General features: G+C 62.9%; 1 protein-coding gene across 4 annotated transcripts; it reads left to right on the forward strand.

Annotated features, from left to right (window-relative positions):
- Nucleotides 1–295: 295 nt before the first annotated feature.
- NDRG4 (NDRG family member 4) lies at nt 296–19,546 on the forward strand. 4 transcript variants are annotated; one of them, XM_075433800.1, is made up of 17 exons: nt 296–399; nt 3,980–4,071; nt 4,464–4,508; nt 10,927–11,032; nt 12,245–12,365; nt 12,604–12,666; nt 12,851–12,911; nt 13,228–13,314; nt 13,416–13,472; nt 13,753–13,856; nt 14,368–14,424; nt 14,520–14,571; nt 15,250–15,297; nt 15,538–15,573; nt 15,768–15,819; nt 16,481–16,519; nt 17,161–19,546. In XM_075433800.1, exons 1-17 carry the CDS (start codon nt 363–365, stop codon nt 17,313–17,315), a joined length of 1,212 nt encoding a protein of 403 aa, XP_075289915.1. In that variant the 5' UTR covers nt 296–362; the 3' UTR covers nt 17,316–19,546. The 4 variants fall into 4 exon arrangements, with proteins under 4 accessions (XP_075289915.1, XP_075289916.1, XP_075289918.1 ...); XM_075433801.1 differs by lacking the exon at nt 16,481–16,519 and having other exon boundaries at nt 297–399; XM_075433803.1 differs by lacking the exons at nt 296–399; nt 3,980–4,071; nt 4,464–4,508 and adding an exon at nt 8,524–8,674.
- The last annotated feature ends 5,717 nt before the right edge of the window (nt 19,547–25,263 follow it).

The raw sequence follows: 25,263 nt of genomic DNA on the forward strand, positions 1-25,263 counted from the left end.
TATCTCCTGTGTAAGGCCCCCTTCGCTCCATCTCCCGTGTGACCCCCTCATCGCTCCATCTCCTGTATAACTCCCCATCGCGCCATCTCCCGTGTGACCCCCCCATCTCTCCAGCTTCCCCTCGGTCCCCTCCTCCCCCCGCCCCTGCCCGGCCCATTGCCCTCCCGGCGCCCCCCGTTCCCGGCCCCGTTCCCTTCCCCCCCTCCCCTTCCCCCCCTGCCGGGGGGAGGAACCGGTCCCCGTGCCCAGCCTCGCCCCGCCCCGCCCCGCCCCGCCGCCGGCTCCGGCTCCGGCTCCGCTCTCCCCCGGGCCGGGGCCCGCCGCCCCCTCCCGCCGCCCCCCCCGGGACCCGCCGCCCCGGCATGAAGGTGTTCCGGCACAGGATCGAGCTGCTGACAGGTACGGGCGGGGGGGAACCGGGCGCTGGGGTGATGGGAGCGATGGCTGGGGCGGGGGGAAAGAGCCTTCAGCCCCTCCGTCTGCTGCCCCCGGGTATGGGCTGCTGGGGGGAACGATGCTTTTTGGGGTCCGGGAGGTGCTGCCAAGGCTGCAGCGGGGGGGGGGGGACACCGAGCCGGCAGCCTCCTGGCATGGGGGTCTGCCAAGCAGAGAGCCGGTGCGGGAGGGGGGGTGCCTGTGGGACTGCCGGAGCATCCCTTTGGAGTTCCCCCCCCTGCCCGGGCCCCCCGAGGATGGGGCTGGCGAGGAGGTTGCTCTTGGCAGCAGCCTGTGCACCCGCAGAGCCCCCCCGATTCTCGGCCCCACACTGGTGGCTCCAGATCCCCCTGCCCGGGGGGTCTCCTGCTGTGGCCTGCCCGCTGCTGCGCTCCCCGTGGGGCTGCTCGGTGGGGGCTGCTGGGGTGCAGACCTGTGCCCCCCTCCCATCCAGGGGCAGAGCAGGCCATGGGTGTTTGTCCTGCGCTGGCAGGGTGGGAGGTGGCCCAGGCTTGTGTCACGCTGGGGGGTTTCCCCCACCGCATCGCCGCTCCTCGGTGGTCCTGCTCGGGGGACGATGCTGTGGGCACGCTTCTGGGGCTGGGACTGGGGTCCCTTCCTCCCCCCCTCCACCTTGCTGGAGCTCGAGGTTTGCCTCCCGGTCTGCCACACGCTGCTCACCTAGCCCGGAGAACCCGCACCGATGTCCCGTGGGTGCCACGTCTGTGCCAGGGCGGGAGGCGGGTGGGCAGTGGGGAGACCCCCGCGCGGTGGTGTGTTGTCCGAGGGACCCCAGCCTGCCGAGCAGACATGCTGCCCGGTGCTAAGCTCTTCCCACAGCTTCGTCATGATGATGATGATAACAACGGTGTATTTCCTTGCCGTGAGCTGGTTCTCCTCCAGTAAGCCACCACTGGGCGGCAGGTCCCTGGGCGGGGGGATTAGCCAACGTGGCTGTCTGCGTCCCTGTCTGTGCTGGCGTCCTGGCGGGGCAGGGCGCTGGTCCTGGACAGAGCCCTAACATCGCGCTGGGTTTGGGACCGATTCGGGAGGAGGCGTTGTCCCAGCTGTGCCCAGGACGTGGTGGCACCTCACTGGGAAGGCAGAGTGGGAGCAGAGATGGGGCGGCAGCGTGGGGGTGGCCGCTGTTGGGGAGCCTTGGGGTGAGCAGGAGGGAAAAGGGCTCATTGCCAGCCACACAGCCCCGGTGTGCGATGGCACCCAAGTAGTTTTGGCTAGGAGACGCGGAGCCGTGGCTTCCTCACCAGCCCTCCGCAGCAACGGTGGCCCAGCCAGGCTGGGTGACGCTGCCCACAGCCCCACTGCTGCGCCGGGCAGGAGTGGGGACGAGGGTCCCCGTGGGGTGGCACGGGAAGCGCAGCACCCATGATAAGCCGGCAGCGTGGCTGTGATCCCGCTCACAGGCTGCTGCTCCCGTGGGACCCCCTGACATACCGGTCCCTCCTCCGCTCCCACGCTCAGCACCGTTTGAGGTGACTGCCCAGCCCGTGCCGAGGATGCCGGTTGGCACATGGCTCTGCCATGTCCCTCGTGAGCCCACTTTCCCCCCACCACGCCAGCAAGGTCACAGGGCCTTTCCTCATTGCTCAGCCACCCTCCCTCCCATATTAGCTGGAGGCTTTAATTAGTAAAGGCATTCACCATGTGCTAAGTGCTGTTCCCAGCCACCCCGGGGCTGCGGCCACACGGTGGGTTGGCGCCATCAGCGTGGGACGCTCCTGCTCTCTCCCAGACCCAGCTACGGGTGAGGCTGATTTTCCTCCCATTTTTTAACCCTGGGATCGTGCCCCGGGGGATGGCGGGTTTGCTCGGCCGGTGGCTCCACAGGCTGCATCGTCGCAGCCGTGCTGACGGGCTGCAGGCCAGGGCTGCCCTCTTGCGCAAAGCCATTTCCCCGGCAGCAGCCCAGCCTGGAGCAGTGTGCCCCAGACCTCTGCTCCTCCGCGGGGCTGTCGGCACCTTTGCCCGCCAGGGTTTTGTGTGGCTCCGGGCCGGTGGGACCCTCCGTGCGGGGGGTGACGTGGAGACTGGGCACCCTGGGACTCCTGGGCGGCTTCGCGGTGGTGTTTCACCCTCCAAAGAGTTCTGGTCTGTTGGACGGCTCCTAAGGAGCGAAGCAAAGTGCCATGCCTGCAGAAAGCAGCCAGGTGGCACAGCCTGCTTGGCTTTGGAGTGGAAAACCCAGTCTGGTGAGCGGAAGCCGGCTTTGGAGAGGGGTTTATGACCAGCTCCCGTATCTCTGGTGGCCTTGCAATACCTGTGGCATTGCTTTGCTTTTCCACATCGCCAGCCCGGGCTGACCCAGGTTTGAAGCTGGGCAAAGCGTGGAGCAGGCTTGGCCGAGGCTGTGGATGGAGAGGGGTCCGTGTCTGCTGCGGTGCTAGCATGGCCCTGTGTCGTTCCCGGTGTCCCTGGCGAGATTGCAAAGGGTCGGTGGCCATTGGAGCGTGTGTGGGACTGGTGCTGGCCCGTTCGGAGCAGCAACAACTCATCCGAAGGCTTGGCTTTGGGGAAGGGGTGGAAATGGAGCCTGCGAAGGCAAACGCCTGAGGTCCGGATCCTGCCTGAGCGCAGAGAATCCCCTTGCACTGGGACCTGCCATTTACCCACCCCAGTTATACACAGGGGAGCCTGGATTGTCCCCCGTGTCCCCCATGTCTGTCGCCTTCTGTGTGCAGCCAGCTGCAGGCATCCCCTCGCTCCCCTCTGCTTTCTAAGCTGGGCTTGTGCCTGGGGGTGTTTTTGCAGATGCCGGCGTGGGGGGGTACGAAGTGCCGGTGCCCTGGTCAGCAGCATCCAGTCTCACCCCTCTGCTGCATGGCGGCTCCACCGTGAAGTCTGTCCCTGCAAGCCCTGGGGCCGAGCTGGAGGCCGGCCAGCATCTGCTTCGCGAGAAGGGAGAACAGTCTGGGAGTAAAAGCGTCACATTTGGTTTTCTCCCATCATTGCAAGGCAAACTTCAGGCCATCTCTCTGCTCCCCAGCTGCTGGGAGCATCCCTCTGCCTCCCAGCACCGCGGAGAGACGTCGCGCCTGGTTCTGGCTGTGCAGGGAGGGCTCCCTCTGTCCCACCCAGCTCTGCCCGCAGCCTAAAACCAGTCAAAGCATTGGATTTTCTCTCTCTGACTGATACTGGAAGCTGGAGTAGGAACTGTGATGTTCTTGCCCTGGGCTGAGTGCTTACAGGGGTGAACAGCATGGACAAACCAGTTTGGTCTCCCAGTTCGCTCAAGACTGTGCCCTGGAGAGAAGTCCGACCTTAACAGGGAGAACTGGACCTGGGTGGGAGCTGGGAGCCAAGCTCCTCCAGGCACTGCCTGCCCCGTGCCTGCTTCCAGCTCCCAGCGGAGGGGCTCGTGTGGCCCCAGACAAGCCGAAGCACCAAATCCTCGTAGTAGATGGGTGGAGTGAAGCCGATTTGTGTCCCATCCCCATGGGCAGGGAGACCTAGGAGGCTCCCAGGGGGGCAAAGGGGACCGAGGCATGTCCCTGTGGGTGCTGACATCTCCGTCGCCCTGGGGCAGGGCTGCTGCTGCAGGAGATGACCATGGCAGGGCTGCATGAGCTGCGCTTCACCGAGGAGAAGCCGCTGCTGCCAGGCCAGGACGCCGAGCTGGTGAGTCCGGTGACCGCCTTGGCTCCGGGTGGGGTGCCAGGACGCGGGTGCTTACGTGGGAGCTCGGCAGGGTGTGCGCGCTGGCACTGGGTGCACGTCTGTGCACAGCATGTGCGTGCGCAGGTGGGTGCTGGTGTCAATGCACACGCGCGGCTGAGCCTGGGTGCTGGCTCAGCGTGACGGTGTGCATGCGGGAAGGTGTTGCATGTACACGCTAACACACATGTGTGTGTGTGCACGCGTGTGGGCATTGTGGCCCGGCAGCCAGCGCTGCCCTGGGGAGCGGGTGCTTGTGGTGTGAGGGGGGTCGTGAGTCGAGGGGAGCGGGGTGCTACGGGAGCAAGGGGCGGCGGGGGGATGTCTCTGTCCCTAACGGCTCTTCCTCTCCCCAGGAGAACTCGGACGTCTTCCTCTCCGCTGTGGACACAGACTGGAAGGTAGGGCTGGCCACGGGGTTGCCCCCCACCCCTGGGTCCCACGTGGGACAGCAGCCTGCAGCTGGGGAAGGCCGCGGGGTGCTGAGCTGACCCAGGGGTGCTGCTGTCCCCCCCTTCCATGGGGACGCTGTGCCCAGTCGGTGTCTGTGCATGGGGCTGCACGTCCGTCGCGGTCCACGGCAGGAGGGGACCGGGGGATGCTGCCAGGCGTGCTCTGCGCTGGCACTCGGAGGTGGCTGGCGGGCCCTTGGCGACTGGCCGGGGACAAAACCTCTTTAAAACAGTCGATTTCTTCTCAGGAGGGCTGAGCTGCTTTTCCAGCCCCTCTACCATTGCCATGGCAATGGTTTCCCGGGTGATGCCAGCTCCCCGCTTACATAAGGGTGTTTGAAAGCCTCTTTCTTTTTTGGAGGGCTGGGGCATTGCCCCCTCCCTGTACCACCCAGCTCTCTCGGAGAGCAGGGCCCCTCTGCTCCCCTGGGTGGGAGGGTGGTGGGGCTGCCAGACCCCGGCTTGCTGCCTGTCCCCCTCCCAGAGCATCCCCCCTCCCAGGGGAAACCAGTGACCGACTTCAGGTTGTACGTTGCTGCTTCACCAGCGGCTGGGACCGCTGGGAGGGTGGGCTCGGGTGGTGCTGGCTGAGCCCTGCCAGGTCTGGCACTGAAACAGCAGCACCTGCAAGGAAAAAATAAATCTGGATTTCTTTCATCCTGGGAGAGAGGCAGGGGAGCCCTGGTCCTGGTTTTGACGGGGCCAGAGCGGTGCCCAGGCTTCTGGGGCTGGCCCGCTTGGTCTCCATCACCAGTGCGGGTGGCAGGGTGAAGCTGGTCAGGGAGCAAGGCTTTGTATCAGGATGCTGGGCGGTGGCCATTGTGGTTCCACAGAGTAGGAGATTTCTGGTGGCCTTCTTGGAGGCCACAAAATTATTCAAAAATGGCAGTGGTGGAAAAGAAAAGCTGCCCTTTCCAGCAGCAACAAAGCTGGCAAGATGCTGGGGCCGGGAGCAGCAGGGTGTGCAGGTCTGGGATGCTGCTTGCTCTGCTTGCTCAGGGTCCCTGTTGACCACTGGAGGGGAAACCAAACCAAACCTCCTGGCGTCACCAATGTGAGGGCGAGGAGGGAGAGGGAGGCAAGGAGGGAAAGGCAGGTGGTAGTGCCTGGCTGCCCAGAGTTCCCAGTAGCACCACAGGCACCAGTGTGGCTCTCGCTCAGCTGTGCTGGGGTAGAGCTTGGTTGGCATGTAGGGGATGTTAAAGAGCAATGACCCTCCCAGGACAATCTTTGCATGCCATTACTTCAGGGATTGACCCATGGTGACACTGAACCCTGTCCCCCGTGGTGCCCTGGCGGAGTGGGTCCGGACAGCAAATGCCACAGTGGTGTGCCTGCGTGCCCTCAGTCCCTAAAAAATGAACTGGGCAAGGATTAAGGTGGCTTTTCCCGGCCGGGTCCTCTTGGTTCCCCTCCAAGAACCTCAAGGTGGGGATGGTATGAGCTTCCCAGGCTGTGCTGGGGCAACCCACTCCTCTCCCCCACCCCGGCACTTCGCAGGTTGGTTCTCTGCAAAGGCTGGGGGCTGCTGGCCCTTCCTTGAGGAGATCTTACCCCATTTTCTAGACTCACCTCTTTGGGGTAATTCAGTCCAGCACCCTGCTTAGCTCTTCGCTGTCCCTCTGCTCCTGCCCAGAGGCAGTCACTGCTCCCTTGCCGAGATGCTCCTGCCTGTTTGGGGCAGTGGGGGGGGGAGTGTGGATCCCCCCCCACCGCCATCGCTAGCTGAAGTGAAGCCCTTGGGGCTACTGGTGTAAGCCAAGGTGCAGGGGTCAGGGGCCTCTGCCCTGGGAGCTGGGTGCCCTGGCCATGCTGGAGGTCTGGGCCACCCGCCAGGCAGATGGGCCAGTAGCCAGTGGGGCGGTGATGCCATTCGATGCTGTTCAAGCGGAGTCAGCCTTGCTCAGCTCTCCCATCTCGCTGCTGCCCTGACAAAAATGGCACCTGGACCCACAAAGGGCTTTGTACCTGTCCCAGGAACCACCTGGGAACTGGGCTTCCCCCTCACACGTGGTCCTGTGTTAGCAGAGATGCATCTCTCCGGGCTTGGGTCTGAGCTCCCTGCAGAACAAAGCGCAGAGGAAAGCCTCTTTGGTGGAGGCGAGGTGGATGCCATCCCGCTGCCTGTCTGTCCTTTCTCCCACGGCCAGACTCCTTGGCTGCCCAGCCCTGACTTGTTTGCAGGACACTGCTTTCAGTAGCTCCCCACCGGCTCTGGGTTGATTGTTTGTCCAGGTCAGGGAAAGGGCTCTCCCCAGGCAAAAGTGGCTCAGCCCTGTTATTAGGCCTCAGAGACTCCACAGGAACAAGCCCGGTGCATGAAGCCGAGGACGTGGGGCTCTGCCATGCGGAGAAGCCTGTGCACATGCTGGTGACGGCAGCTGGACCCCCTCTGCCCACGGCTGTGGTGTGTGCCAGGGCATGGTGGAAGCAAGCTGTGGCGAACTGCTGGGGTGGGGATGCTACAGAGGTGCTGGCAGCTGGCACGGAGCGTCCCTGTGGTGGGCAGGGGGGCTGGAGGGTGCCCGCTGGATGCTGCCCTGGTCCAGCACCGGTGCATGGCTCTCCAGCCCCTTTGGGCGGGTGCTGGAAGGACTGCAGGACTCTTTCTCCATCCGTGATTGCCCAGCTTTGTGCTGGAGCAGCTCAGGCGCTGGATGTGTCAAGTCGGGCAGTGGTGCTGGGCTGGGCAGGGGCAGGCAGGGTGCGGGGGGACAGCACCTGCATCCTGCCGGGGTCTTTGGGGCTGTGGTGGCGTGAGGAGGTCCGTGGTGGGAGGTGCAGGCAGACGGGCTCACCCTCTTGCAAAGCCTTGTTGGAGTCAGGGCAGAAACCATCTGCCTGCGGTCATGTGCACATGGGAGTACACACGTGTGTGCGTGCGCACACAGCACGCATCGGCCCAGGGATGGGATCCAGCCCCTCAGCACCACTGTGTTGCCTTTCCTCCTGCCTTATTTACCTGCCATCCAGACTGGGGCTAAATCCTGCACATCCTCTGCGTGCCAGCACCCCGCGGCAGGCGGGATGACCGTGCTGCTGGGTGAGGTAACACTGGTATCTGGGCAGCGTTCATGTGTGTACACGTGTGTGCCCCCCCGTGCACATGTGCACAAGGTTCTGCGTGTGTGCAGGTCATGCATCCACGGGCATGAGTGATGGCCATAGCATACACGCAAGGCACACGGGAGAAGGATGCAGCGGGCGTGCTCCTTATATGCGTGTGAGCATGCACATACATGTACAGGAACATGTACCGATGCAGACACACACAGGCTAGCCCCGTGCGGGCATGCGCAAGCATTTTGTGGGGTGCACGTACTTCAGCGTTGGTCGTTGTGTTTATTTTTCCAGAGCTGGCATGCACAGACGTATCGGGGGACACGGTTTTGCCTGGCCCCTGTGTGTCTGTTGGTGTGTGTTCCTGCGCATGTATGTCCGTGGTCATGTGTGTATGTGGAACATGCCTGCTGCGTCCTGCTCCTGCGTGTTTAGTGTGTACCTGTGTCCGTTTGGGGCGGGGGGGCTGTGCTTCCTGGTGCGTGTGCGTTGCGGCGGGGCCTTGGTCCGGGCGGCTGCGGGCTCGGACATGATTCTGCTTGTTTGCACGGGGCCAGAGCCGCGTGTCTGTGCGTGATGGGTGCGGGCGAGCACTGCTGGGCTCTGCCGTGACGATGCTGTGTGTGTTGCAAGTGGTGGAGTGCAGCCCTGTCCAGACACCACTGCCTGTCTCGGTCTGCCAAAGGAGGGAAGATGGAGCGGGTACCGCACGGTGCCAGGCGTTTTTTCTTCATAAACAAGGGTATTTGGGGCCAATTGGAGCATGAATAATTCTGGCGGCAGCCAATGACCGAGTGCCGGCTCCATCGCAGTGCTCGCCCGCAATGGAGGCCAAACCTGCCGGGGCCGCGCGTCGCATCGAGGGGGAAGGGAGAGGGAGGGCTTAGCGCAGGGCTGGGGCTCCGCTATAAATCCGGGCGAGGGGCTGAGCCAGCACAGAGCTCTGCTTCGCTGCTGCACCGCTGTGCCCCACGCCGGGACGCCGTGCTCGGCCCACCCTGCCCCTCGCATCCTCGTCCACCCGGGTCCTCACCATGCCGGAGTGCTGGGATGGGGTAGGTACCACCGTTCCCGTGCTCGCTGCCCTCCCTTCCCAGGGAGTTTTGCCCCAGCACCTCCCCTGCTCTCCTGGGCTGGACCTCTGCACCCAGCGGGGCTTGGCGTGGGCCAGGCAGGCGTTGGTGCGGGGGAACCCTCCTGCTGGGGAGCCCGTCCATCCCCCAGCCCCTGCTGCCGCATCCCAGGCTTGCCGCAGCTTTCGGGGACGCGTTGTCCTTGAGCGCGTCCTCCCCGAGCGCGGCGGAGATGCTGCGCCAAGGCCGAGGGCGAGCGAGCGCAGCGGCTGCGGGCTGTGCTGGGGCTGCCCGCTGTTAGCGGCTGGGGGGGACGCGCTGCCCCTTCCCCACCCCTACAGCTGCAGAGGGAGAAGGTCTCCGGCTGGTTTGAAGCAATCCCTCGGATGCTTTCCGGCCTCTGCGGTGATGGCAACAGGCTGGTGCAGAGAGGGGTGAGCGAGGTGGGAGCACTGCAGCGGTGAGCGGGAGACCTGGGCAGGTCTGGGAGGTCCCAGGCACCCATGGGTGCTGTGACCCCTGCGACCCTCCTCGCCGGGGCCACGGCTTGTCAGTGCCCCCTCTGCCTCACTGCCTTGCGTCCCCCACGTCCCTTGCCTCTCCCCCCGCAGTGAGCATCCCTGCGGCAAAGGGCAGGGCTGTGGTACCTGGCGATGCTGCAGAGGCTGCAGCGCAGGCAGGGATGTGCCTGCCTTGGTGGGGGCCGGGGGCGGGGGTAGCAGTGCCGGGGAAGGAGCCGTCGCCTTGGGCATGTCATTTTGGGGTGGGATTGGAGGCTGAGCTGTTGGGGCTATGGTGGGGACCCTGAGTGTGGGAGTGGCCAGGAGGCAGCCCTGTGCCCAGGATCAGACCACGCGGATGCCTCTTGCTCTGTGACCTTGGGCCAGGCCCTTCCTCTGCCTCAGTTTCCCCATCTGTTGTTGCAAGGGGCTGTCCCCACTCATTGTCTGCTGCCTGCTACAGCCCCGGGGAGTGGAGGGGCAACTGTGGATGAGGACTGGGGTCAGGGTGCCCTTGGGCAGCCAAGCGTTTTCTCCACAGACCCCCTGAGCTGCCCTGGGGTGCTGCGTCCCCCGGGGACAGTGGGTCTTGGTGAGGGAAGGCACTGCAGGGAGGAGACCCAGCCCTCAGGCGGTTCCTCCCACCTGAGGCCCGTGTCCTTCAGAGTCCTTGGAGGCATGTCACCCCACGGGAGCGTCCACGTACCCACTCTCCTCCCGCCAGCCCAGCCACGGGGCTGCCAGTACCCGCAGCGAGGACCGCGCCGGTTGGGCACCCTGCCAGCATCCCCGGCCTGGCCCTGCTCGGCACGTGATGCTCCTGCGCCCGACAGATCCCAGCGTCGAGGTCACTGCCAGCGGGCTGGCTGGCATCTGGAGGAAACCCCCGGTCCCTTGCCCTGGGCGATGCCTTGCCCAGCACCTGGGCTTGCAGCCTTAGTTTCCCTTGCTGTCTGGGGATGATGGCCGTGAAGGTGAGGTGGGAGGCCTCGCAGATGGGGGAACTGAGGCACAGGGCAGTGGTGGTCTCTGTATGGGGGCACAACCATTTCAGACCAAGGGATTTGAAAGTTACTTTAGCTGTCATTTTGGGATCAGGCTGCAGCATCTCCTCTGGTGGCGTCCGGGGTCTGACCTCTGCCTGTTTGTCCCAGGCACAGCGAATTCAGGCCAGCTGGGCCATGCTGTGGTCCCCCACCCTGTTGCCAGAACGCTCTGTCTCAGGCCCTCGAAGATCTCCTGTCCCATCCTGTGGTCCACCTGTCCCGTCCCATGATGCTCTTCTCTCAAGCCCTCTTGCATCATCCCATCCCATCCCAAACCCCTATCACTTCATCCCATCCTGTGATCCTATCCCATCATACACCTGTCCAGTCCTAAATCCTATTATCCCATCCCAATTCCTTCCCTTCCCTTCCCTTCCCTTCCCTTCCCTTCCCTTCCCTTCCCTTCCCTTCCCTTCCCTTCCCTTCCCTTCCCTTCCCTTCCCTTCCCTTCCCTTCCCTTCCCTTCGGGAGTTGGTGGAGGCTGGAAGCATTTGTGTGATCTGTCCTGCCTTCTGCCACCACGGGGATGCCCAGAGCTGGGGCTTTTCCGGGGACAGCTGCTCCACATTCCCTTGTGCTCCCATGGCACCCAGCTGCCCAGAGAAGCAGCGGTGAGGGGTGGGATGGCAGGGCAGGAGGGAATGGTTTTGGGCAGGCAGGCATCACTCCATCTCTCCTCTTCCCCCAGGAACATGACATCGAGACCCCCTATGGGCTGCTGCATGTGGTCATCCGGGGCTCGCCCAAGGGGAATCGCCCGGCCATCCTGACGTACCATGATGTGGGCCTCAACCGTGAGTGCTGGTCCCCGGGCTGTGGGGCGCAAGGGCGGGCAGGAGCGAGCCTGGGGCTGCACGAGGTGCCGGGACCTCAGCCAAAGCCCCTGGCTCAGCTCCTTTGCCTACTCCCATGGAGGGTCCCCAGGCTGCGTTGGGTCTCCCCAGGCATCTGAAAGCACCAGGAGGGTTTGGATGCTGAGCCGAATGCGGAGTCCGGGCCAGGGACAGCCAGGAGTGCTCAGCCACGCCAGCGCTGGCTGTCTGCCCGCCCGTGCCAGGCAGGGACGGGACCTGGGGGACGCCGGGTGAGTCCCTGCTGCCCACCTGTTGGTATTCAGAGCACGGACCCGGCTGGCAGCAGGGCGTAGTGGGGGCCGAAAGATGGGTAACAGCAGGGAAGGAGGGACCCGGAGCCGGGCTCTGGATGTGGGGATGCTGCGCTCTCTGTTAGCCTGCAGCCTTGGACCCGCGCCCCAGACCCCTGCCCTGGGCTCTGCCCCCCGGGCTGAGCTGGGATGTGCCCTGTCAGCGGGGAGAAGCGTCTCCCTCTCCACCGCCGTGCTACGTGAGCTGCCTCGCCACCACAGCAGCACTCTTGTGACCGGGGGTGCGGCATGTTGGTTGCGATGGACCTTGAAACCTGCCTCGCCCGCACATTTTGGGAGGGATGTTCCGGCACCAATGTCATGGGGCAGGACCCCTCCAAGCCCCAGCGATGGCTGTGTCCTGCTGCAACGGTGGTGGCCTGTCCACAGCAGCGCTGAGGTTGTTTCTTTGGCTGTTTCTAAGCAGGGAGATTTGCAGCCATTTCTCAAATCCCATGTTTGCTTGAGCCCTTTCTGGGGATTTTGGATAGGCCCGATAATACCTGGGGCTGCTAAATCCACCACCCCCCGGGTGGTCCTGCAGCTCTAGGCTTTGCATCCCCATGTCCCGTCCCTCCAAACAGATGAGGCTCACTCCAAACTCCTCATCCTCCTGGCTGTGTCCGTCCATCCCCATGCCTCCCGACACCCACGGGAATGCAGCCCTTGCTAACTGTGGCTGTGGTGTCTGCTGTGGGGATGAGGAGCCTGGGGGGAAGGGGGTGGGAGGGCTTTGGTGGCATGTCACCACCCAGTTGAAGGGTGGTAGGAGGGCGGGTGACCTTTTGATCCACGCTCTCCTGGCCCACCAGGCCCCGGTGCTGGGGCATTTGGTCTCTGATCCCTGCCTGCTCTTCGACAGACAAGCTTTGCTTCAACACCTTCTTCAACTACGAAGATATGCAGGAGATCACGAAGCACTTTGTGGTGTGCCACGTGGACGCGCCGGGCCAGCAGGCAGGAGCCTCGCAGTTCCCGCAGGGGTAGGTGCCAACGCCGGGGGCTCGCTGTGCCTACCGGCACGTCACCTTCCTGCCCACTGCGTTGTTGCTGCCTGGGCAGTTGTGTCCTGCCCAAGCGTCTTTCCAAACCATGTCAAAGCCCATGGCAGCTGACTGGTCCAGAGTGGGCAACGGGGTGGTTTGTGGGTGCGTGGCATTTCCCTGCCCACTTCGGGCAACCCGTTGCATAATCTCTGTCCTGTGCCCCCCCGTGCCACAGGTACCAGTACCCATCCATGGACCAGCTGGCCGCCATGTTACCCAGCGTGGTGCAGCATTTCGGGTGAGTCAGCCTCTCCTCCACAGCTGCTGGCTGAGGGTGCTGGGTAGGGAGGTGGGCGGGAGACGAAGGTCTGGGGCTGGCACCCCGCATGTCTTCTTGTGCCCCGTGCTGTGGGTGGCAGGGTGCCCCAGGGAACCCGTGCTGTAGCCCACCATCCCCCCATATGCACCTCTCCGCTTTCCAGGTTCAAGTACGTGATTGGGATCGGTGTAGGGGCAGGAGCCTACGTGCTGGCCAAGTTTGCGGTGAGCCTGGGGCTGGGATGGGCTGGCCAGGAGTTGCCCCATACCTGCTGTCGGCTTGGGGCATGGGGAAGAGCTGGCGCTGACACTCCGGGGCAGGCTGTGCCACTGTGAAGGCTCCTGGAGGGACAGGGAGGCCGGGACGGCGGTGCCTTGGCCATGGTGGCCAGGCAGTCTTGCCACAGGTCTCCCATCGCTCCCAGGACAGGGCCACATCAGCCCCGTGCAACGCCTGTGCAGTGGGCAGTGGTGCTGGTGGGGGGCTGCCCTGGGCGCATCTCGCCTTCCCGTTGAGCATCGCCCCTCTTGCTCCCTGCAGCTCATCTTCCCTGACCTGGTCGAAGGACTGGTCCTCATGAACATCGACCCCAACGGCAAAGGCTGGATTGACTGGGCAGCTGCCAAGGTGGGCAGGGCCCGGGTCGCCCCCCACCACCGGGGCTCTGGTGGCTCTGTGGGCAGGAGCCAGCCGCGGCAGTGCCCTAACTCCCTGTGCCTCCTCCACAGCTCTCTGGCCTCACCAGCACGCTGCCGGACACCGTCCTGTCCCACCTCTTCAGCCAGGTAAGGGCTGCACGTCCTGCCAGACCCCTGCCACTGGCCCCCGTGCCCAGGGACGGGGTTAGTTCAGCCCTTCCTGTATCACTCCTGCTTGATCCGGGGCTTAGCCTTGACGAGCGTGCGGCTCGTGCCCACGTCGTGCCTGGGTGTGCTGCCCGCAGCCGTGCCCAGATGCATTGCCCAGCATCCCCTCCTTCTGCCGCGGCACGGGCAGGCCTGGGGAGGGGGTGTCTTCGCAGCACCTGGCAGCACGTGCCCTGATCTCCGTCCCGTGCCAGCACAGGAGGAGCTGGTGAACAACACGGAGCTGGTGCAGAGTTACCGACAGCAGATTGGCAGTGTGGTGAACCAGTTCAACCTCCAGCTCTTCCTCAACATGTACAACAGGTGAGCACCCCGGGCGGCCCTGCCAGCCAGCCGCCCCCTTGTCTGCGCCGGGGCGAGGGGCTGCGGTGCTGGTGGGTGGCCCCGAGGGCACCACGGGAACCCCGATCCCTGTTGGGTGCTGCCATCACCCTCCGGCGCAGGTAGGAAGCGGTGCAAAGCTGGTCGCCAGGGCTGGCTGGGAATGCGGGAGTGGTGGTACCTGCGCCAGAGCCGCACCATGTCCCAGAGCCTACAGCCATGGGTACACGTCCCCCTGTGAGGGGGGTGGAGATGCTGTCCCATGCGTGCAGGGGGTTGGGAGACTTGCTGCTCTGCTGGGTGCTGCATCCTGCAGCGTGGGCTCTGCTTGGGTCACGGCAGAGATGGCCATGGGGTCCTCCATCCACAGGGTGCCGGGACAGTGGGCATGGGTGCTGCTTCCTGGAGCTGGTGGTGCCCCAGCTCTTGCGCTATGGCATTGGTGGCAGCACCTGCCCATGGGCTCACACTGGCCCTCTTTCTCCTCCATCAGCCGCAGGGACCTGGACATCAACCGGCCTGGGACTGTGCCCAATGCCAAGACGCTGCGGTAAGAGTTGCACTGGCGTGGTGTGTGGGGTCCCGGGGTGGTGGAGTCCACCCAGGCCAAGCCCTGACTGTGCCCCTTCCTCCTCTTGCTTCCAGCTGCCCTGTGATGCTGGTGGTCGGAGACAACGCTCCTGCTGAAGAGGGGGTGGTGAGCGATGGGGTAGTGCCTGTGGGCTGGCACGCAGACGGTGCCCGCACGTGAGCGTGCTCGTGTTTGCTGCCCGTTCAGACATGCGTGCGCTCCCCCGTGCAGCAGCGTGCTCATGTGCAAACTCACCTGCTTGTGTGGGCGCATGCGCATGTGCATGGTTGCCACATCTGGAAAACTTCCCCTTCCTCGTATGCCCAGAAGTGGTCACAGCGTGCACGCTGGGATGTGTCAGCACACAGGCACGCTCCCTGCTCGCTGACATGGCCACACTGGCACAGTCAGCCCCAAGTACTGTGCAGGTGGCCACATTTGTACACGATGTGTAACTGCGTGCACCCCCCTCCTCCTCCAGCACGTGTATCTCTATGCACATGCGCATAAGCACACTTGTGTGCTCGTACATGTGTGACACACGGGATGCCTCGTTGGCCCCCCTCCCCACCCTTTCCAGCCCCTACCCTTGCCCAGACGCTGCCTGGCAGGAGGTGGTTCCCCTCTGTCCTGTGGCAAGGGATGGTGGTTCTGCAGGCTCTGGGCTCGCCTAGCGCCCTGTCTCTGCCTGGCTGGGGTGGGATGTGCTGGCTGGGGTGCTGTGGGCCAGCGGCGGTACCTGTGGGCAGCATCTGCCAGGCTGAGGGCACCCCAGGGCACTCATACCATCCCTCTCACCTGCAGGTGGAGTGCAACTCCAAGCTGGATCCCACCAACACCACCTTCCTGAAGGTAGGCGGGTGGCAGGCACAGCCAGGCGGTCCCTGCGGCCCGTGAAATGCCCCATTGTCCCCTGCCCCAGGGTTGCAGGGTGTTCCCGTCTCCCCGTTTCAAGTCCATCCTGGCCATGGGGCTGGGGGTGGGTGGGGAGAGGTGGATGGCCCCAGCAGTGGCATCCTGCCAGCGGGTACTGGGGCACAGGGCGGGCGGCAAAGGCACCCTCCCAAACTAAGCGGGACCTTCTCTCTGCAGATGGCTGACTCCGGTGGGCTGCCCCAGGTTACACAGGTGAGCCCCCACGATTTCCCCACTTCACTGGGCATACTGGGCCCCGAGGCATGCACTGGTGCCGTCCCTGTCTAGCAGGGGATGGGCTGAGGTGGGCAGAGGGGTGTTGTGGGGGGGCTGCTGGAGGTGGCTTGGGGCTGAGCGGGGATCTCGGCTCTGGTGCCCGCTCAGCTCAGCTTGCTCTCTCCCCGCAGCCCGGCAAGCTGACCGAAGCCTTCAAGTACTTCCTGCAAGGCATGGGCTACAGTGAGTGCCGGGGCTGGGCAGGGGGCTGGCGCGTGCCTGCGTGTGCGCGTGCGTGTGTGCCTGCCTGCTGACTCTGCCGCAGGAGAGGAGCCTGGCACCCGGGTGTGCCCATCCGGATGGGGAGCTGCACGTGTGTGCGCCCGTGGCGTTGTATGTGCGGGTGTACGAGATGTCTGTCCGTGCGTTTGTCGGGGCGTGGGGTGTCCAGGCTCTGTGTGCACACAGACGTGTGTGCAAGGGCTCTGTGTGCACATACGTGTGTGGACAGGGGCTCTGTGCACACATGCATGCTTACGTGTGTGTGGGTGTGCAGAAGCAGGGGCTGTGGGTGTGCACAGACGTGCAGAGTCCATGTGCACAAGTCTGTGTGCGTGTGTGTGTGTACAGGTCCGTGAGCACGTATGTGTACATGCGTGTGTGCAGGCCTGTGCGCGTACCTGTGCATGCACGTGTGTGAAGGTCCACGTACACACGTGTGTGTGTTTGTAGGTCCGTATGCACGTGCGCGTGTGTCTGTGTGTGTGCAGGACTGTGCACACTTGTAGGTCCGTGAGCACGCACATGTGAGGCTGGGCTGGGGCTCCTGGCCCCGCGGAGCGGCCAGCATGGCTGACCCTCTCTCTCTGCCCTCCCTGCCCTTCTCCTGCTCCACCCCTGCCAGTCGCCCACCTGAAGGATCGGAGGCTGAGTGGAGGCACAGGTACAGCTCAGTGCTGCTTGGCCCGTGCCTGCTGCTGCATGGTGCCCGCCTGGCCCGTGCCCTCGAGCTGCCCGGGCAGCGCTGGGCGCAGCCTGGGTGGTGGGGCTTGCTGTTTCCAGCCAGGTGCCCTCTGCCTCGCTCTGCTTTGCCTGAGATGGTACCCTGAGCCAGGGCCAGGGTCTGAGACGTGTCATTCGGAGAGGTCCCCCACCCCGTGTGGATGCAGCCTCGGCGGTGTGCCCACCATGCCCTCCGCCAGCCAGCCAGGAGCCGTGCCTGCTGGGCATCCGGGCTGGAGGAGGGTGCCAGCTTCCCTGCACACCCTGCGGAGCTGGGAGAGCTCCCAGCCCTGCTCACCCCTTCCCCCGAGCGTGGTGGCCAGGGTTCCCCACTGCCTCACACCCTGGGAGATGTGCCCGGTGCACAGCCTGCCCCAGGGTGCCCCGTCCCTGCCCCACTGTCCTATGCCAGCCTGGAGCTGCTCGCGTTGTCACAGCACCGCATGCTGCGAGCTTGTGCCCAGGGTCACTAACGTCGGGGACGGGACCGGTGGCTTCGCTTGCGTGAGGCAACATCGGCTCAGGTCCTGCTGGCTTTTGAAGGGAGCTGAGCACCCCGGCTGTCTCTCTGTGCCCATGCAGTGCCATCCGCCAGCATGACCCGCCTGGCACGCTCCCGCACGGCCTCCCTCACCAGCGCCAGCTCGGTGGATGGCACCCGCCCGCGTGCCTGCACCCACTCGGAGAGCAGCGAGGCCATGGGGCAGATCAACCACACCATGGAGGTATCGTGCTGAGGTCCATGCCCGCCACCGACATCTCCTCCAGAGCCATCTCCCATCCGTCAGCATCCCGCCAGCACCCACCCGCCCCGTGGATGTCCTCCATCAGGGCCCTCGCTCCTTCGGGGTCGATTTGTCTTCTTTGCCGTTGGCCTCATCCCTTTGTCTGGTACCGGAGAAGGAGAGGGGTTTCACTTCACTGCCTCCTGGCTCCGGCTCCTGGCTTCACCCGGCAGCCACTCGTGGTTCTGCATTGGTCCTCACCCACCCTAGCATCGGCATGGCCCTGGTTTGGGAGGGCGGCTGGCAGGGGAACAGGGCCAGGATGGGGGAGCAGGGGCGGGGTGGTGAGATGGGGATGGAATGGGGCAGGACAGGAGGCTGTGGGCAGGACAGCAGGACGTGGAGGGAACACAGGAGGTAGGCTGGTCCCCCTAGGTCAACTGGCAGCTGGCCAAGTCAGAAGGAAGACAGGGACAGGGAGCTGCGCTCAGTGGGAGGTCACTGGGCCCTTCCTGGGCAGGCAGCTCCCATTTCTCCCCTCCGGCCCTCCCTGGGGAGAGATAACACGGGATCCCCCAGCACACACAGGACCTGCTGCCCTGGAGCTGGCTAAGCATGGTGGGACATCACACCCCAAACTGTCCCCTCGCCCTGGTCATGTACCCTGAGGGCTGCCCCGGGGCAGGGGGAGAGGGCTCAGCCTTGATCCCAAGCCATCTGAGCAGGAGGGTGGCACGGGGGTCCCCCTGCCTCTGCCCACGCTCTCGCCCATGGTGGCACTTCCTTGGTCCCTTGTTGCAAGAAGGACAATTGCCACTGGACACCAAAAACACACAGGGGAAGGGGGTGGGGGGGGGGAGGGGGGCTGTGTGCCCTGGCTTGCTCAGCACCTGCCACACCGGCAGTTCCACTCCCAGCTCTTGGGCTGAGGCTGCCAGGGGCCAGGGGCCAGTGGGTTTGGGGACATCGCTTGGCAAATCCCCCCTCCCATTTTGCCACAGCTTGTGGGTGTCACCACAGTGGAGCCATTAGCAATAAGATGAGATGCTCCCCCCGCACTGCTGGGGAGCCCTCGGCACCCTCTGCCCTGCAGGGTCTGTCACTGGAAGGTGCTGGCAGCACGGAGTGACTCATGGGATGTGGGGAGCACCCCAGCGTCTGGTTCTGCCCACGCGCTGGCTTTGCCCACAGAGCTGGCGAGACCCTCCCCGAATCCACACCCCCCACCCCCAGCATCTCGCCTGCTCACTGAGCGGGGCGTCTCAAGGGCTTGGCTCCCCCAAGCCACGGGGCCCCATCTGGCCATCGGCTCCGGGTGGACCCAGCCTCTTGCGCTCGGGATGGAGAGCCGTGTCATCGCGTAACCCACCGTCAGCCGCCCAGCCTCTGCTGCCGTCCCTGGCCCACCCCGCAGGCAGCAGAGCCCAGCTCCTCCGGCACCCAGGGTAAGGGACCCTCTGGCGATGGGTGCTCAGGTCTTTGCGGGTGGTCTGTGGGGGACCTGAGCAGGGACTTGTGGGGGACCCACCGGGTGCCACCATCTGGGCGAGCAGAACCAGCCCACTGGGAGCAGGTCCCACCCAGTACCCCCAAAAGCACTCGCCTCCCAGATCCTGTCCGTGCTCCCCAGCGAGGGGCACAGGGTTCCCAGGGGTCCCAGCGGGTGTACGAGGGCTTTTGGCCCTGAGACCCACACCCCGCCCAGCCCCATATTGAACGGCCACCCCGAAACATCAGTGTCCCCCTTTGTCCCCCACTTTGTTCTGCCATGTGCTTCCTTCTCGATGTGACTCTGAAAGCTACGTAGCTCCTTTTTACTGTAGATACCGCTGCGATCTCTCGTTTTCTCAGCGTGTCCTTCAAGATGGTATATATGTATAAATACCTATACATAATATATATAAGGGTTTCTCCGGTCCCTGACCTTTTTGGGTTCGTTCCCCCTTGCATTCTCGTCCAGGCGGTGCCGTGTGGTTTCCCTGGAGGTGGTCTGGCTGTGCTTGCCTTCGGTTTCCTGGTGGCTTGTTCTTTCGATTTTTGTTGGTTTTCCTTTTTTCCTGGTCACAGCGGAATTTAACGCATTTTCCTGTCTGAGCGCAACTGGAGTTTCTCATGGCGGTATCAAGGCCGCGGCACTCACGAGACGGCAGTATGTAAACCGGATTTAACTAACCTGTTGCTGTAGAGAGGATTTACTGTGTTGGGAAAAACCCAACAAACTAATAAAGACATCAAGAACCTGCTGTGCTTTTTTCATCATGCTGCAGGGAAATGGGTCAGAGCCCATGCTGGGCCTGCCTGCAGAGATCTGGCAGGCAGGGAGGACAAGGGGGACACCTTGGCCACCAACCCCACCAGAGGCTGCACCGCTGGCAGAGGGGTGCAGCCAGGGCGCCCATGGAGGAGAGCCCAGGACCCCAGAGTGCACGTGGAGGGTGCCGTGGGGTCCCTCGGCTTCAGGGCAGCCATAGGCAGAGTGCCCCATATGCTGGGAGTGGATGGAGACTGGAAAGCTGCCTGTTGTGGCCCAACGAGGTTGGATCCAAGGGGTGCTCACTGGGGAAGGAAAGACCCATGGCTGTGTAACTCGGGATGAGCAGGGCCCTTGGGAGATCCAGCCTCCCTGTCCTCTTTGAGGCCTAGAGGCTCCCTGTTTGTCTCCCCATGAAGGTCTGAATGTCCCAGGCCACAGAGCTTTCCGAATGCACAAAGCCTTTCCTGGGAAGGATCCCCTCCCTGCATCCTAGCCCTTGTCCCTGCTCCAGTATGTCAGTGTCTGCCTTGTACTGGGGCGCTCCACACTGGTCCCAGTCCCTAAACAGGGTCCCAGAGCCAGGGCATGGAGGGAGAGTGACTGTGTAGACCATATGCATGGTTGCCTGGGGTGGGTGGAGAGGACCCTGGACTCAGGAGGGAATGCAAACTGCCAAGGCTGAGCTGAGATGTGGGCAGGCAGCCTGGGAGCCGTTCTTGGCTGGTTTGGCTGGAGGAGTCTGCTGGTCTCCCTGCCTCTGGATCTTCCTCTGTCCTGCTCCAGTCTGCTCTCTTGCTGGCCCTTCTCTCCTTCTGCATTGGTGTCCTGGGTTCGGCTGGGACAGGGTTAATTTTCACAAGAAGACAGCTGGGCTGACCCAAACCAGCCAATCTTCAAGTTTCACTGCACATCCTGGCACACAAGCCAGGGCTTCTTTCTTTGGTCTTTCCAGGTGCTCATCAGACATGGCCACCACTAGTGAGGCCTTGCTGAGCCTGCTGTGAGATGCACCTCACGCCAGCATGGAGCTCCTGATTCTGGATAGATCTTTCCATGCTGGCACTTCAACAAGATGTTCAAATTCCCAGCCTGGTACCCCTGGATCTCTTGCAAACTGATGCAGAAAGATTCACCCCTGCAAAGTGACCTTCAGCTTTGCAGACGCTCATCACTTGCTCACGCTGGTATCCTCAGGAACAACCTTTGCTCAAGGTCAGGGACTGAATTTTTAGGGGAGCATCAGGGTGGCCCCTTCCCTCAGATGCTGGAGGGGATCCTAAGCAGAAGCTTCCTGTTAAGGACAGTTTGGTTCCTGGATTGAATAGGATGGATTTGAGCAAGGAGGAAAATGCCGGGTAATGGTACCGAAACATAATTTGAAGGCACAAAACCTAATTTCAGGGCTCAAAACGTCAGCTTCGTTTCCGAAGCCCCGTTTCTAGGGCCCAAATTCTCATTTTGAGCATTCAAGCTCTTATTTGTAGGGTCCAACCCCAGTTTTTACAGCCCTAAACCTCTGTTGGAGTGCCCAAACCCCAGATGAAGGACCAGAGCTTCATGGCTGGGGTCCATGGAGGAACCATTAGGTTTCCCTGTTCTCCGCTGGAGCAATGGGCGCAGCTGCGGGAAGGGCTGCCAAGGTGTCCAAGGCGCAGGAGCAGTGTCAGGGGACCTGAGCCCTGGAGCAGAGCCACTCCTAGGACCCATTGGGTGCGTGGCTGAATAAACACCTGCAGACTCCTTTGCCCTGCCAGCTGCGTTTGTTCTTCTCTGTGCTTGGGCCCCTCACCACACGAAGGACATGGAGGGGCTGGAGTGTGTCCAGAGAAGAGCAGCGAGGCTGGGGAAGGGTCTGGAGCACAAGTCTGAGGAGGAGCAGCTGAGGGAGCTTGGGCTGTTCAGTCTGGAGGAGGCTGAGGGGGGACCTTATCTCTCTCTGCAGCTACCTGAGAGGAGTTGTAGTGGGGTGGGGGTTGGTCTCTTCTCCCAAGTAACCAGCAATAACATGAGGGGAAATGGCTTCAGGTTGTGTCAGGGGAGGTTTAGATTGGAGATTAGGAAGAATTTCTTTACTGGAAGAGTGGTCGGGTGTTGGCACAGGCTGCCCAGGGCAGTGATGGAGTCCCCATCCCTGGAGGCGTTCAGAAAAATGTGTGGATGTGGCACTTTTGGATGTGGTTTAGCAGGCGTGGTGAGGTTGGGGTGACGTCTGGATGTGATGATCTCACAGCTCTTTTCCAGCCTTCACGGTCCCGAGATCCCTGTGCAGGGGCGAGGGCCTGCAGGGGAGCCCGGGAGAGCAGGGGCCGCGCTGTGGGCTCGGCCATAGCCCCCTACTCCCGCCGGGCCCCAGCCGCGGACCGGGGCAGCCCCAGGTGCGGGCAGCGAGGCTGATGGCGGCGGCCCCTCCCTCTGCCGGGGCGGCTGCCGCTGGAGGGGCCGGTGCGGGCCGACGGGGAGCGGAGCCGTCGCCGGGCTGCGGCCGCAGCGGGGGAAAAGGTGAGCGCGGCGGGGGCGACGGAGCGGCGGGGCCCGGGGAAGGGCCCCGGGAGTGCGGGGGAGCAGGGCGGGAGCGCGTCGGAGCGGGCGGCGGGGGCCGCGCCGGGGGCTCGGGGTCTCCCGGAGGTGCGCACGGCGTCCCGGCCGGCTCGGGCATCGGGGCGAGGGCCGGCGCTGCCGCTCCTTTCCCGCCTTTTGCCACGCGCCCCGCGCTGCGCCCGGGCCGAGAGGAAAGAGCGGCGCGGACGCGCCTCGGCAGCCCGTGCCCGCGGGCTCGCTGGTGTCACCCGGCGGCCGGGAGGCGGCGTTGCAGCGCGGTGGCGCGTGCTCCCTCATGAGGTCGCTGCTGCCACCGCCATTTGAGCAGCTCGGTCCTGCAGCTCGGGGGACGCGGGATTCTGCTGCTCTGCCCCTCTCGTTTCTGCTCTCGGGGGCCGCGGGTGTCTGCTTTGCTGCCCTACTTGTTTCTGCTGTGGGGGGCCACGGGGTTCTGCTCCTCTGCCCCGCTCGTTTCTGCTCTCCCCTTTCTCTGTGGGGACCACGCTGTGCCACCGCCGCGTTCTGCCGATGGCTCGTGTGTGGTCTTCCCTCATGGCCTCACTGAAGCTGGGGAGGGGACAGGGTCGGGAATGGCGGGGAGGGGTTGTGAAGTTCACAGGAACCGTGCTGGCATTGAAAGCTCTTGCTGACCTCATCTACCCTCAGCACCCCTTTCCCACTGGGACTGCGGCACTCATGTTTTGCCGCCATTTATCGCTGACTGGAGCTGGAGCTGTTCAGTCTGGAGAAGAGGAGGCTGAGCGGAGACCTTGTCGCTCTCTACAGCTACCTGAGAGGAGGCTGTAGTGAGGCAGGGGTTGGTCTGTTCTCCCAAGTAACCAGCAATAGGATGAGGGGAAATGGCCTCAGGCTGCATCAGGGGAGGTTTAGATTGGAGATGAGGAAGAATTTCTTTACTGGAAGAGTGGTTGGGTGTTGGCACAGGCTGCCCCCCTAGGGCAGTGGTGGAGTCCCCATCCCTGGAGGGGTTCAGAAAACTTGTGGATGTGGCACTTTGGGACCTGGTTTAGCAGGCGTGGTGGGGTTGGGGTGATGGTTGGACGTGATGATCTTGGAGGTCTTTTCCAACCTTAATAATTCTATGATTCTATGAAATCACCACAGAATTTCTCTCTCACTCTTCCCCTCCCAGGTGGGATTGGGAGGAGAATCAGTAGGAAATGAGAAAGCTCATGTGCTAGGATGAAATCAGTTGAAGAGAACTGTAAAGGGATTAGATATTACAACAATAATACTGTTAAAATAATATACACAGGGCAATGGGCTCACTACCCAATGCTCAGTTTGCTTCTGAGTACCAAATCCCTCAGCTCTACTGAGATAACACTGGCAACACGAGTGCCGTAGTGCTGGGACTGGAGATAGACCTTCTGTCACTGCGGGTGGCCCACGGGCTGGCCAAACAGGGCACCTACTTGGAGGATTTCATAAGTAGAGATATAAATAGGATATAAAGTGTGTGAATTGAGAGACAGATAGGACAGTGAAGAGCCATGGCTCTGTCCCAAGTGGAAGGAAAAAGCCCAGCCCAGCGGAACTGGGCTTAGCCTTGCTCTCTTTGCTTCCCCGGTCCCGTGTGGCCCTGGGGGAAGGCTCAGGTGGCCTCCACTGCCTCTGCACGTAGGTGCCCTCCGTGCCACCCCAGCTGCACTCGCATCCTCTCCTTTCCCCTCCAGGGACATTTGGATCTTCACCACATTGTTCCAAGTGCCCGGCTGCCCTCTCTTGCCCCAGAAAGCAGATTCCTCTGCATAGTGAGTGTGGAAAAGGTCCCTCGGATGGCAAAGCAACCATCAGATGGTCCCTCAGATGGCCCTTCTTCCAGCACCACATTGGGGTGGTCTCAGAGCCGTGGCCAACCATAAAACCCCTCTCCGCTGTGCCAGTGAAGGAGCATTGGGAACAATTCAAAGAGTCAACACTCTCTTGCAGCTTCGCCTTTGTGTTTTTATTCACCTCTTTCCCAAGCTCCTTGTGTCCTGAAGACAGCCGGTTTCTGCAAACGTTGAGAGACTCTTCTCAAACAATACTGCAGGATTTGGGAGCTCTTTGTCCACACGCAGACCCCGTGGATGGCTTCAGGTCAGGACACTGAGGGCAGGGCAGCTGTTTCTCTCCCTCTGTTTACCTTTTCCCTGCAGCCTCTCCAGCAGCAGTGGTTTGCTCCCAAGCTGTGCCAGGCCTACCCAAATAGCCTTTCTCTTCCCACTGGGGATCTCTAGGAGCAACGAGCTGGGCAGAAGCAGTCCGCTCTCCAGTCCAGAGCAGCCTTGCGGTTAGTTAGGCCTTCCAAACGTGGCCAAATAACATGGCCTTGTGTGTTTCCCGAGGCTACAGAAGAAAGGATACCATTGGAAAATGAGTACCTCGCCCCTGGTGATGGAAGAACCCAAGGTGGAAACTTAGCCATCCCATGAATCAGAACTCAGGGCTATTTGAAGAGTCCCCACTGTCCCTAGACTTCTGCTTTTCTACAAGGAAGTAGCACCCAGGGATGCACCCAGAGATCTGAATCACGTACCCATTTTGCCACCTCTGCTCCAGGAACTCCAAGCCCTGATCACTCCAGCCAGGGCCACTCCATCTTGGCGACCACTGATCTGGCCTGCAGTGGCTGGCACTGCGTAGATCTGGAGCCCTCGTACATTGGTGGCACCAAAAGGGACGGCTCAAAGCTGTATCCTGCTAAGATGGTCTTCTGCGGCTCTTTCAGCACTGACCAGAACAGCTCAGGCCTTGATTTTAGTAATTGTGCTGCCTCATCAGGTCTTGGTGGCAGTGGAATGAAGACATTGTAGGTGGGCTTCTCAGGCATCCTGGCCTCAGAGCTCGCTAATGGTAATTTGCTTCCAATGGGAACTTGGCTCTGCTTTGGTACTTGGCCTTTGGGCATGGGTTTGCCCTTGGACTGGCTGGTCTCAGGCTGCTTTTCTCTGGAGGAGTCCCCTGGGATCGCTGGCAGCCACCTGAAAGGACACAACAGGAGGGGTTTGCCTGAGCAGGCGATGAGTTTGGGGCCGCATCCTGCTGCCGCGAGCCGTGTGCCTCTGCACAGCTGCTGGCAGCTCAGCCGATGGCTACGCTGAGCTCAGGAGAGGAAACCCTCTGAGCCGGGACCCTCAGCTGGCACACGGCTATCCCCGTGCA

This window comes from Opisthocomus hoazin, chromosome 12 (genome assembly GCF_030867145.1).
Source record: "Opisthocomus hoazin isolate bOpiHoa1 chromosome 12, bOpiHoa1.hap1, whole genome shotgun sequence".
Lineage (NCBI taxonomy): Eukaryota > Metazoa > Chordata > Aves > Opisthocomiformes > Opisthocomidae > Opisthocomus > Opisthocomus hoazin.